At 41.9% G+C, this 14320-nt stretch overlaps 1 protein-coding gene across 1 annotated transcript in view; it reads left to right on the forward strand.

Moving 5' to 3' along the window:
• Window positions 1–14320, forward strand: part of TLL2 (tolloid like 2) — a 162433-nt gene that overhangs the window by 25153 nt on the left and 122960 nt on the right. The window contains exon 2 of the mRNA XM_036735783.1: window positions 9036–9146. Coding sequence (XP_036591678.1) covers window positions 9036–9146 — 111 coding nt within the window. The remainder of the gene's footprint in view (window positions 1–9035; window positions 9147–14320) is intronic.

The raw sequence follows: 14320 nt of genomic DNA on the forward strand, positions 1-14320 counted from the left end.
GGGAGCCAGGCTTTGAATGCCAGAGGATTTTGATTCTAGAGGTCATAGGAAGCCACTTGATTTGATCGAATGGGGGTGGGGTGACATGATCAGACCTTTAAAAAAAGATCAATTTGACAGCTGAGTGGAAGGTCGACTGGAGTGCGGAAGAAACATGAAGCAGGAGGACCAGCCAGCAGGTTATTACAGTAGTCCAAGCATGAGATGATGATGGCCTGCAATGTCAGAGGGCAGAAGGAGGTGTTTACTGGGGGTGTTTTGAAGGCAGAATTGACTAGACTTTGCAACACCTTGGATAAGGGAGGTGAGAGAGAGAGTGAAGAACCAAGGATAACACCTAAGATGCAAACCTGGGTGACTGGGAGGGTGGTGGTACCATCAACACTAATAAGAAAGCTAGAAAGAGGGGAGAGCCTTAGAGGATAGAAAATGAGTTCAGTTTTGGACATTTTTGAGTTTAAGATGTTTATGGGACATCCAGTTAGAGATTTCTTGGAGATGCAAGGCTGGTTTAGGAGAGAAGTTAGGGCTGGATAAGTAGATTTGAGAATCATCAGCATAGAAATAATCATTGAATCTATGGGAGCTGATGAGATCACCAAACGAAATGGAATATGGGGAAAAGAGAAGAGGGTTGAGGACAGAGCCTTGGAGGACATCTCTGGAGAGCAGTATTGCCTAGAGCTGGCTTTTAGGAGGGACTGTTGATATGGCCTTTGAATTACAGCATCTCTTCCCACAAAAAAGACTCTCTACTGCCCAAGCTGGTTACATCATCCTATCGGAGAAGGCTAAAAATATAATGGCTTTTAGATCAGACTTTTGATTTCTGCAATATAGGAAACATCCATTTTAGGAAATTCCCAGGACCATTTTGGATAGGTTCTTTCCTTACAATGGATAGTCTCATATAGTTTTGTCTAAGGCACTGAGCTATTTGTCCAGAGGTGCTCAAATAGTATGTGTCAGGGCAGGACTTGAACCCAGGTCTTCTTGACTCTGAGGCCAGCTCTCTGTTCTTATAAGGACCATATCAACCACAGCTATGCTAGAAATAGTACTTTACCTTCTCTTTTGAGCTCTTCAGTGTTTGTGGCAGCCTTATGCTGAAGGCCCTACAAGTATTATGGTGAGACAACTGAGTCTGGAAAGTTAAGTGACTTATACATGGTGCCAGATGTGAGGTTCAAACCCAGGACTTGTAGACTCCAACTGCAGCCGGCATTTCTTCCTTGGCACCTATAGCCATTCACATCTTGGAATGTGAATGTATTTGGTCTCACATGCTACCATGTGCCTGCCATGATAACATGTTAAATGAAAGAATGCTGGAAACAAAAGGGCAAAGAGCAATATAGCTCTTTAATTCTCTGACTGGAGAGACATTAAAAACAAACAAACAGGAAAACAGTAGTAGGCTACTAATTTTTATTGTCTGACCTGTTACAAGGCATATTACTGTGTTCTGTTATTACTACTCATAACCAGTTTCTTATTGTCTGCATTTGGGGAAACTGAGGCTCCCTTTTCAGGATCAGCATAAAGGGTATAGATAGCTTTCATATCCTCTAAGTCAATTTAGACTTCACATTTATGTATAAGGATGGAGTGGCTTGGTTGATTGACTCTATAGAGCCCTATCCTTACAGTCCCTCCCTCCTCCTCCGCATAAATTTGCCATCCTCAGCAAATGGGCCAGGGTGCACTTTGGACACACTGTCCATACTGCTATCTCTCTTCCTGCTGATTTGTACTCTCTGCAGTCAACAAACATTTAGGTTCCTAATATGTGTCAAGCACAGTGTGCTAAGTGCTGGTCATACAAAAGGAGGCAAAGAACAGTTTCTACCTTCAGGTTGCTCATGATTTAATGGGGAAGACAACAAGCATTCCCATCACTTTGCCAGAGTTGAGATTTGTTGCATGGCCAGATCCAATGTTGTCTTACCTGCCCCCGTCTTCACCAACTTCTCTGTTGTATTTAATACCATTCATTCTCATCTGTCTTGAATTCACTCTTCTTTTAGCCTCTCTGATACTATGGGGCTTGAAATCAGAAGATACCATTTTGGGGGTTGCAGCTTAGCCCCTTACAGCGTTGTGAGCTTAAAGCAAGTTGCTGCCTCTCTGATCTTTTTTTTGTCATCTGTCAAATGAGGGGGTTGGACTCCATGACATCTAAAGCCTCTTCCTGATCTCAGTTTTTGGGGGGATATTTTTTCTGTGATGCTATTTTCTTATGCTTTTCAGACAATTCCTTTTCTGTTCCTTCATTGGCTTCTTTTCCTCTTCTCAGACTTATTCAAGGCTTAGAACTCAGCCTTCCACTTTTATCTCTTTATACAACATAAATACTTAAGTCATTAAGTATGACAGAAGAGGATAGGACGGAGGGGCAAAACATGACCCAGGAAAATAACTCACCCTCACATTCACCATGTCATCAAGTCCATTAGATTCTTCCTTAGCAGAGTCCCAAGACCCATCCCTCCTCATCCATCTATACCTACTGGCACTACCCTTGTCTTAAGTAGAGCTGTAATTTTATTCCAGCTGGTCTTTCTACCTGTTACTTCTTCCTGTTTTTCTAACACCAGATATGTTTTCTCTAAATCTGTTTTCATGATGTTGCATCCATGCTCAAAAACATACATTGGCTCCTAGTTCGCTTGGCATATGAAATCTAAGCTCATCTACTTGGCATTCTAAAGGGCCATAATGCATCTCCAGCTAGTTTTTTTTAAACAACTTAACAACCTGCTCCTTCTGGTTGGTGTCCAAAGTTCATCAAAGTTGAACTCCAACTAGACTTTCTAGACTGATTTCCAATCGCTCCCCCTCATGTACTCTTAATACCAGCCCAACTGGCTTACTAGTCCTTAGACATGAAATTTCATACCTTTGAACAAACCATTCTCCATGCCTGGAATGCTCTCCTGACTAGTCTCCAATTCTTATGGAATTCTTAGCTCTTGTTAAGGTTCAGCTCAAATGTCACCTCAGTCAATCAATCAATAAAGATTGATTAAGGGTCTGTTATGTGCATTTATTGAACACTTACTATATACCGGGTACTGTGTTAGGTACTCAGAATACAAAGACAAAGAATGAAACAGTCCCTGCCCCAAGGAGCTTATATTCTGTTGAGGAAGAAAAATGTACATGACAAGATAGATAAAAATATATACAAAACATATGTAAAACATACATAACAAAACACACGTGAGTAGAGGTGGAGTAAAGTGTAAGCAGACTAGAAAGGTAAGGAAGGGCTGTGAAGGACTTTGAAAGCAAACAAAGAATTTTCTATTGGATCCTGGAGGTCAGAGGGAGCTGCCGGGATCTATTGAGGAGGAGGATGACATGGTCAGACCTTTGTTTTAGGAAGCTCACTTTGACAGCTGAGTGAGGGAAAGACTCCAGTGGGGAGAGATCTGAGGCAAGGAGATGCACCAATAGGCTACCGTAATAGTCCCTGCATGAGGGAATGTATTAACAAGGCAATAAATACAACATTGACAATAATTTTGAATATGCCTATGTAATTCTGTGTCACAAAATATGAGACACTTTCCATACAAAAGGTAGAAGAAGTATAACATTTATTCAGACACCAGAGGACCAAATCTCCTAACCAATAAGTCCAACTCGTCCAAGCAGCAATCAACTCCCCAAACCAGTAAACCCACTTTATTATAACAGCAAGGAACTTAAAACACAATATCACAGCATGGAGCCTCACGGTCCCATAACCTTCCGCCATCCCATAACCTTCCACCCTCCTGCTGGGGCCTTGCCACCAACAAGCACTCAGCACAGCACACATCTGCTCTCTCAGCATTTCCTGTTACACACTTTCTTTCTCAGCAAGCTTCTCCTACCACATATGACTTAGGCTTCCTGTGACATAAGCAGGTCACATGGCCTATTAATGGGTGGGAAAGATCTTCAAATCTAAATTGTCATTAAAGGGAATGAGGACCTGACTGTGTGAGTGGGGAGAGAGAAGGGTTGTTCCTAAGGTCCCTTCTGGCTCTGACATTTCATCATGATACCTTGCAGATTTGGAAGTGCTGGAAAGAGTTTGCTTTAAAGCCCTTTTCCAACACCTTTCCATAAAGCACCTCTCTGATTCACCCAAGTATTCATCATTCTGAAGGCTAAATGTAAAGAACCATGTGACTTTGACAACTAGCGATCCAGAAATGATGAGTTACATTAGAGACACCAGCTGGTTTGCTTCCTCTCCCTGGGTGTGACCTCCTCAGCAGGAGTTTTATGCTGGGGTCTCTGTCTCCCCCTGGAGGATGCTATTAGGCTACCTTTCCTGGGGACCCTAAACCTGAGACTAGAGTATATTAGAGAAGAACTGAGGGACCCCCCGCTTCTCTTCCCACCCCATTTATTCCGGCTGTTCTACTTGAGTCAGTAGACCAGAGGCGAGAACTGATGAAGGGCTGGTGCCCCCGAGTGATGATTACCATCTCCCCTCCACCTTTTCAGGTGTTCTAGGTGCAAATACCCCAAGCTAGAGCCGCGATATCTGCCACATGGGAGCTACCACACAAGGATCATGAGACCAACAGAAGACAGGAACCCTGTCCTATTCTTTAAGTATCCACTGCAGTGCCAAGCATGGTCTTATGCTCATAGAATAAGACCAGTGAATGCCGTATTTTGTTGATAGATTGGAAGGAAGCAATCAATTAGAGAAGTGTCCTCTGAAGTCAAAGAATCTGAGATCAAATCTCTGCTCTGTCACTACCTGTGTACACTTAACTCAGTGCCTGGAAAATAGCAGGTGCTTAATACGGTATGGTGTTACATATGTGTATATGTGTACATATGTGTATATGTATGTATATGTATATATGTAATGTATCTATATTTGTGTTTAACTGTAGCCTTCTCTAAGGTGGGGTAGGGAGGGAGGGAGAAAAAAAGCACATAGCATAGAAGAAAAGAAGACTTAGAAGGAAGCACAGGAAAGCTGGTTAGCTTTGAAAACAATGTGTACTATTTATTATGTAGTTTTTTAAAAAATGAATGGAAGTTTATTGTTTTGTATTGAAACTTCTATGTGCTGCTGTGTACATGGAAATATTTCCACCCTTCATTTTGTATTTAAGTTTAAAATGAATAAACACTTAAAAAATGTTTAGGGATTGATTATCGATGGTGACCTTGAACAGGTTGCTTGACCTCACTAGGCCTCAGTTTCCCTATCTATAAAATGAGGGCTTTGGCCTAGATGACTTCTGGGGTCCCTTCCAGCACTCAGTCTAGAATCCTCTGATCCTAAGACAATTTTGTGAGACCTAACCTGGATTTGCTCAGGGCATTAAACTCCAACCTCCTATTTTGAAGTGAAGCCACCTCTTAGGCCAGGAGGGTAGCCTGCCCAGCTGGCCGTGGGCCATTTTTCTGGCATTTGACCCTTTCCCAGTGAATAATGTATGTGCTTCTGGGAGTGGCCTTGGGAAGGTCTTATGCAGTATTCATAACTAATTAATAGTCCTTGTTTAGTTATGGTGACAATGGCCTCTTGGATGGAGAAGCTATCTGAGAGGCCTGTGGTGGATTGTATTTTGATGCCTGGTGTGTGTAAGTATTGCATTGTTGGCCAAAAAGCTCAGCTGGCTCCTGTGATTAGAAGGAGGACTTGGAGAGGGTCCAGGAGAGTCAGCAGCAGCATCTTGGCTGGTCTGATGGGGCAACTCGTGGCACGTTAGGATGTGGTGAGGTTGGCATGTTGTTCTTTCGGAGGTTAATAGCCTCTGATTCCTTCCCATTACTAAATGACATTCTCCTGGGGGCAGATGTGGGAGAGAAATAATAGGTGGCATTTATATAACCCTTTACAGTTTACAAAACACTTCCGAATTTCTCATCCCATTAGATCCTCACAGCGGCCATGTTATTAATCAGGGCTCTTTCGAAGATGAGGAAAATGAAGCTAAGACAGGTGGAGTGACCTACAGAAGGCTATAAAACCACACAAAAAGATGATGTGCCCATGAAAATCACCAGCATTTGCTTCAGAATGATTTTTTTTCTTTCCAAGGAAGAATCCTCTTAGAATCAAGGGATCATAGACCAAGAACTGACACTTGTCTTCTATTTGTATCTCCTGTACCTAGTACAGGGCCTGGCTGTGTGCCTAATAAATGGCTGACTAGCTGATTATAACTTTTCTATCTCTATATGGTTTATTCTTCTAAATTTCTCACAACGAAGCATTCTGGGGTTCTGAGTGGTGGAAATATAGGATGATTCACTTTGGCTATGCATGAGGCTATGATGTGGTCCCCAAATCACAGTTTAAAGAGAAAACTCTTGATTTTTTTTTTTTGGCTACAAGTAGCAGGAATGTCTAGCAAGAGACCTTGTGTTTGAGAGTATTTCTGAAGTTTCTGTCTTTGTGACTTGTCCAGTGGCAGTTATGTTAGAATTCAAGCCATCTAGTTGATTCCTATTTTAATTAATTGTTTTTTACAATAAGCTTGCTAATTTTTACTTGCTGAAGGAGTACAAATATTGTCAGCACCCTCTAAATTTTAGTACCCTGGGATAAAGCTTCTGTTACCCTACCCTAGGTAAGGCTTTGCCACCGGACGACCTTAGCATCTGTGATCTCTAAGGTGACAAATCAAGGCCCCCTAAACTGATGTTTATAATATATTTTCCCAGATAAGAAACATGTAAACCTTGACAGGTTTTTGTATGTTTTATAGTGTGGCTCTGTAAGGAGTTTGGGTTCGAAGTTAGAAAGCCTAGGTCTAATCTCACTGCCACCTGCTAACTCTGGTGACTAGTATAATCAAATTATCTCTTGAGGCCTCAGTTTCCTCCTCTGTGAACTAAAGGAGATTGGGCTGGGTGGTCCCTTCCTTTCTCATATTCGAGTTTCCTAAATCTAACTCTTGTACCCTCAGTTCATTCATTAACAAACTTGTGCAAACTGTCTGTCTGTTGGCATCCCCCAGTAGAAGGCATCCTCTTTGCGGCTAGAGGTTCTTTGTTGGTCTTTTTGATTCCCCATCCCTAGCGCTTAATAAAGGTTTGTTGAATTGAGATGAATTTGGGATCCTGGAGGAAAGGTGCTGCGATAGCCAATATATTGAAACAAGGATTTGAAGGTTGAATGTTCATAGTGATATTCTGTTCAAGTCACTTCAGCAGACATTAATTAAGCGACTATTGTGTGCAAGCAACTATGCAAGAGATACTAAAACACAAAATGTTCCTGCCCTCAAGGAGCTCACACTCTACTGAGAAATATGCCCTGTACACAAAGAAACAAATGTAGTTCAGCGCTCAGAGATACCCCAGAGGAGGAAGTAGGGATAGGGAGTTTCTACTAATGGTTTTTGGTGGTCCTTGGGTTTCCTCCTACATCTCTGACCACTTCTTAGTCTTCTTTGTTGTATCACTATCCGCGTCCTGCCTGCTATATGGGGATATTTTCTTCAGCTCTGTCCTGGACCTTTTTTCTCCTCTTCCTATTCTCTCTCTCAGTGGTTTCATCAGTCCTCATTACAGATGACTTTTCAGATCTATGTACCCTGCCCTCATCTCTTCTGAGCTTCAGTCTCATAGCATGATTCACTGCTGGACATCTCTACTTGTTTGTCCCACAGGCAGATTAAACTGAGTATGACCAAAACAGAATTCATTTTATTTTATTTTTTCCAAACTCACCTTACTTGCCTAACACCATCTTTCAGTCAGCCAGGTTTGCAACCTCAAAGTCACTCTTACTTCCCCCATCCCAGCCAATCATTTGACGAGACTTGTTGATTTTAACTCCACAACACCTCTTGTTTTTGTCTGGCCTTCCCCTGCCTCCCCACCCCCTTTCTTAGTTCACTCTCTCATCCCCTCTTGCCTACAGGACTTCAGTGGTCCCTGAATTGAGCTCTGTCCAGTCTTTCCGCTTTATCATCCACACTAAAGGTATCAAGCTTCCTGACTACTTTGTGGGAAGCCAGAACCAGATTAAAAAATAATTGGGAAATATTTAATAAAATAAAAATAGAGTACAACATAAACATTCATTTGTGGTCTTTTAAGTTGTTAAGGGCCAGAGTTCCATTTCTATTTGAGTTGAATGCCTCTCCTCTAAACACAGCTGTCAAACTGGTATTCCTAAATCACTGGTCAGACCATGTTACTCCCCCTTTTAAAAACAAAAACACAAATGTCAGTGGCTCCCTATTGACTCTAGGAGAGGGATTCTTAACCTTTTTTTTGTCATGGTCTTCTTTGGCAGTCTGGTTAAGCCTGCAGGATGCCTTTTCAAAATAATGTTTTTGAATGCTTAAAATAATATATGTAGGATTGCAAAGAAAACCAATCATATTGAAATTGAAATTAAGTTCTCTATCGGCATGTCTAGAGTGAGCTCTTTAATGGCCTAGGGGTTACAGCTGTACATCAGTCAATAAAACGTTTGTTAACAACCAAGTCTTTGTTAGGAGCTGTGCTAAGCTCTGGGGATAAAAAAAAGGCAAAAAAACACCCCCCAAAAAACCCAATCCCTACCCCCTGCCCCCCGCCAGAAATTCACGTTCTAATGACGAAGACAACATGAAAACATAAAAAAATATATACAGAGTTGATGGAGTGTAGTCTTAAACAAAAAGTCTTGAGTGATTGGAGGAGGTTGGAGAACTGGAAAAGATTTCCCGTAGAAGGTGAGTTTTGAACTGTGTCTTGAGGTAACCCTGAGAAATGGAGAGGCGAAAGGGAGGAGGTGGATCGTTCCAGGCAAAAAGGCAGGAAGGCAGGAGATGGAGGGTCCCATGTGGATGAGTAGTCTGGCTTAGCTGCAGCTGGATGGTCGAGTATGTGGATGAGAATGAAGTGAAAGAGGACTGGAAAGGTAGGAAAGGGCCAGATGAGCCCAGATCTTTCTGACTCCAAGGCCTTTGATGACCCTGTTACTAGGAGGACTAGACTTTCTTTCCTGGGTTGTTTTGGTGTTTTGTCAGAGGTGGGGGTAAAGCTAACTGGTTTATAATTTTTCCTCCTAGCTGCCTTTTGGGGAGATATTGCACTAGATGAAGAAGACCTGAAGCTATTTCATGTTGATAAAACTATCAATTCGTCCAGAACTTCGATAGAGAGAACTGGACACAACACAGGTAAGACCCAAAAGCATCTTGCTACAATAGTCTCAGTTTTACCAGGCCAGGTTAGAGGCTACAGATGAGCCTGGGAATTTATTGGTTTTAGTTGGTTTTGCTGCCCACCCAACTGCAGAAATGTGATCTCTCCACAATTCAATTTAACAATCATATATTGAGCATCTGCCATATATGAGGCCTCATCTCCATAAAGGTTGCTTTCCAGGGTGATGGCTGTTGGCACTGGGCTGGTAGCATTACTATTCCCAGTGCTCTTGAGTTCAGAGTCCTGAGCTGATTCCCTTAATGTCTGGAGGAGATGGTGATCAAGGAGGTGGTGGTTTGATTAGCTTGGAACATGCAAACTGGCTGAAACTGTACTTGGGCCAAATTCCATTTTGGGATTAGGTTCAGAGCACAATCCCATGATAAGGCGCAATTATGCTGGAAGGGGGTAACTTATATCCCAGATCCTATGGAAGACCATAAGTCAGGGTGCAGGGATGGAGTTTGTTTAGGGGCTAGAGCATAGAGGTCCTCGTCTCCTGGGGAGGACTCACGCTGTATGTACGAGCCAAGCCTCATTTACCCTGTGCTAGTTGCCATGATTATTTATATATCCTTGTGAGAGACATTTCAGAGTACAGTCATCAGGCAATGACACTTCTCAAGTAATGTCAGTATATTACTTTTGCTACATTAGTAGAGTGATAACTCTACTAATACCATTATGTGAGTCTGTGATTCTGTGAATTAGATAACACTATTATTAAATATACAAGCCTGGAAGAGGGGACAGGATTAGGGCAGATCACCAATGAACCTAGAATTCCAAGTCAATAGCAAGACTCTATTAATTAAGAAGCTTTAATTATCTTAGAGCAAACACTTCTATACCCAGAGATACTCACATATAGACACAGGCACTCATACACACATATATGTTTATTCTTTCATTCCTTCATCCATATATTGGGCATAGTACATAAGAGTCCAGTAGAGAAGGTTTGTATGGGGCAGATGAGGGGACAAAACTCTTGTGACCTCATGAACAAACTTCATTCAGAGAGGTCAATAGCTTCCACAGTGATCGTGGTACAATATTTGAAAGAACCAATTTTGTTGGATTATTTTTTATAAAAAGTCCTAATATATTTTTCTTAAGGATTTTTCTGAGCTAAGCCTATGTTTTTTCTTATTGGTGTTTGTTAAATCTTGGGGAATCAGTGCTTTCTATTGAAAAGTTTTGTTTTCCCTTCCTTTGGTGCTCTTTTTTTTTTAATTCATCTTAGAGATTCATCTGTTTGCAGTCTCAGAATGAGCAAGGATTTGTGTCAGGTCCACTTCTCACCCCAGGGTGATATTTTGTGAAAAATTCAGATTTTTTCTCTTCTTTGGCAGCTCAGTCACTTGGTGACTTCCATAGATAACTTTCACACAGACGCGCAGATATAAAGCACGCATTGTCTAGCCCCGGTGTTTCCACTTAATTCAATAGAATTAATCCAGATTTTCACTTGCTTGTTCTATTAATATGATAAGCTCTTTCAAACCCACCACAATTCATTGTGGAGCTGTTAATGAGGCATTGATTTTAGCATTGCAATGATTAATGCGTCAGCTCGTAAAACCTATATTTTGCAACAACTGTGCCACATCAGCAGGAACTAGCCCTTGAGAGCACAAGGGGGAAATGCAATTTCAAAGGCACTGGGTCACAAAGATAGAAAACCTGTCTCTTGAGAAATAAAGCCAGGAGGTCAGGAAGCTCAGCAGGTGAGGTACTGGAGAATCAAGGTCAACATGTGACCAGTAGCAGTCAGACTCACTTAATGCTAATCATTCAATAAACCAATCATTTAGTAATTATTAAGTACCTACCATTAGGCCTCTTAGTGACTGAAGCAGCCCTGGGAGATTATAAATTTCAGGGCAGAAGCTTATCTACATTGATAGAGGGAATTTCCTTACCTGGTGTTCACTATACAAATAAAATCACAGGTTTGGTACTAGGTATCAGCAATGCAAAAAATGGAAGTGAAACAGTCCCTTTTCTGAAGAAGCTTCTATTCTAAGCCAGAGAACTTCTTAGGTTGATTGGACTCTTTATATACTTTCTGCCCAGGGTCAGATTTGGTTGTAGGGTATTGAGAGGGGAATGAGAGCCAAGCTATTCTTTTATAAACACTCCAGCAAGGATGAAAAAAAAATAGGGTCTCTGTACTGAGAAATGATAAAAAAAATCTAAGGAAAACAGTAGGAAGTATATTTTGCCAATCCAGGTCCATGCAAAGACACAGTCAGAAGCCTGCAGGCACTGGAGAAGGGGTCCTCACATAATTGCCTTCCCTGGCTGTCATGGAAGCCATCTAGGTGGGTGAGCCAGTGGTAAGCCCAGGAGGCCTTGATTGTACTGTGTACTGGAGGCAAGGAAATGGGGACCAGAACAAGGATCTAGTCAAGGGCACTTGATACCTGTACCTGTGTGGCTCTGACTCCAAACCAGAGCCTAAGGCCTAGAGGGCAATGACCAGGGGGTAACCTAGTTCAATCTGGCCCAGTATGAACTCCTCTGGATAGACAGATCGCCCACATGGCAACATACTGGCCGCCCACCACTGAGGTCCTTAGAGAACATAGCGCTCAGTCCCCAAATCCTAGATAATATAAATAAGTACCCAAAAGAGCCCATTCCTTTCAGAAGTCGATCCCTGTTAGAGTTGCTGATCTCTGAGTTCTCTTACAACTTAAACATTTAGTGATTCCTACTTTTCCAGTCAGCTAACCTTGCCATGTTCTAACCTTTGAGACTTTGGACAACCTAAGCCTTGTGTGCCGGCTGCTTCACTTAAGAAGCAAGTTTTAAGCAATTTTTAAGTTTCTCACCCCAATGTTCATTTCAGTGTTTCTCTGTTTGTATATTCAAACACATTTTTTTTAGTTTTAATCCATTCTTTTTCCTGGCTCTGTTGTTTCTGTGGCTAAACCTCCAGGGCTCCCTATCAATAAATAGAAATTTCTGCATGAGACACATTCTGCTTTCTATCAATACTATGGTCCTTCAGGATCTCAACATTGCAAGCTACCTGATAAACTCCATTGTAATTTGAGTATATTTTAGGAAACTAGTTAAGGATGGTCTCTTAAGTCCTGACCCTCAACTCTCAGCCCCAGGAAGTTTCTTCTGAAAATTGTAAGGTTCCCTTCTACAATGCAGTTCAGAACCAGTAGAAAGGGGAAGAGAGCTGAGAGCAGATGCCAAGGCTTGGAGCCAGATGGCAGAGTGGATCTGAGAATAAGCTTCCGTGTATTGAACACAGATGGTAGGAGAGGTGATTTATGCCAGAAGAACTTAAGAGCTGCCACTTGAGGGCATTTAGAATTCAGATTAAAGTGATACAGAGGTGCTAATAAAAGATTGAACAGTACCTTCTAGTCGGGTATAAAATGAAATAGAAGAGTGGACAGAAGCAGAGGAAATGGCCAGGGGCAGCTCACAGGAAGAAGAAAGATTCCCAGTTCTGGATGGAATATGGACCATTTGGACCATCAGTTCTTGAACTATCATTTTAGGAGGAAAATTGATTGATAAATCTGGAGCAGGTCCAGGAGAGAGTATCCAGGATGGTGAGGGAACTCTAAATCATGCCATGCAAGAATTGGTTGAAAGAACTGAGATTGGTTAGCCTGGAGAGAAGGCTTCAGCAAGGGTGGGGGATGGGGGCAGGGAGAGATAGAATTACTGCCGGCCAGTCAGTCAGTCAGTCAGCAAGCATTTCTTGAGTGCTTATTATGTGCCAGGCAGTGCACTGAGTGCTGGGAAATAAAGAAAGGCAAAACACATGGGGGAGATATTATGCAAACAATATTATACATATAAGATATATGTAATGTAAATGAGAAGTAAATCTCAGAGAGCAGACACTGGGGGACAGAAGCCTAGAAGAATGAAGAAGATGAGATTTGAGCTGAGTGTTGGAGGAAGTTAGGAGTTGGAGCTGAGAAAGGAGAACATTCTAGGCATGGGGGACAGGCCAGTGACAAAAGCATGGAATGAGGAGATGGAGTGTTATGTGAGAGGACATCAGGAAGGTCAGGGGATTGCAGAGTACTTAAAAGGAGGTAAAGTCTAAAACAACTCAAAAGGTGGAGGAAGGGACCGGGTCATGAAGGTCTTTAAAAACTAAAGGATTTTATATTTCATCCTGGAGACATAGGGAGTCACTGAAGTTGATTGAGTAGTTGGAAGAGCCCTCAGAGGCATTCTAATCCAACCTAGAATCCCTTCTGAAACATCATAACGTGCGTATTGATTCTCTCTCAAGTACCAACTTTCTTCTTCCTCAACCTACTCATTTTTTGTGACCTACTTTTCCATTCCATTTTAGCTAAACACAGAAATGGTTATACCATCGACCCTGCCATCTCCTAAAAGCGTTTTGCGTCTATGTTAATGAATTCTGAAATTCCCTTATCTGATTCTAGTCAATGATCATTTCCATCTTTCCTTCTGCTTTAAGACCTGTACCCCAGTCTCCATCCTTACCATGGTGACTACATTCAAATATTTAAAAAAACATAATCACAAATGCTTATGTCCTTTGTATTGGAAAGCCCATGATTAGAAGCTCAGCCTTCTTTTCTCTAAAGAAGAGGGACAGAGCAGGAGATTGGGCTCTGCTATCCCTCAAGCAGGGGAGGGGCTAAGCTTTCTTCAATCACCCGGCTCTCCGGGTGCATTTGGTCCCAAAGAGCACAAATAGACCCAATGGTGGAAGTTAAAGGAAAACAGATTTCTCTTCAATAGAAAGGACTTCCTTGGGGTTCGAGCTGCCCCCAAATAAACATGGGCTGCTCTAGGTAGGGTAGTGAGCACTCCATCACCAGAACTAGAGATCCTACCACAAGGAGGAAGTTTGACTCCATAGGCTTGGTAGGGCTAGAACGTGACTCCAGAAGGGTAGACCATACTGAAAAAGAACAGGATGGGTAAAAAAGGAGGGACGAGGATGGGATGGAGTAGGATTTTATATTGAGAATTTAAACATGTATGAGGAAATTTATCAATGAATCAATGAACATTTATTAAATGACTACTACACCAGGCGCTGTGCTATGTGCTTTGGATAAAAGGACCAAGAATGAAACAATCTACTCACAAGGAGCTAACATTTTAATGGGGAAACAGCAGA

Source organism: Trichosurus vulpecula, chromosome 8, assembly GCF_011100635.1.
Source record: "Trichosurus vulpecula isolate mTriVul1 chromosome 8, mTriVul1.pri, whole genome shotgun sequence".
Classification (NCBI taxonomy): Eukaryota; Metazoa; Chordata; class Mammalia; order Diprotodontia; family Phalangeridae; genus Trichosurus; species Trichosurus vulpecula.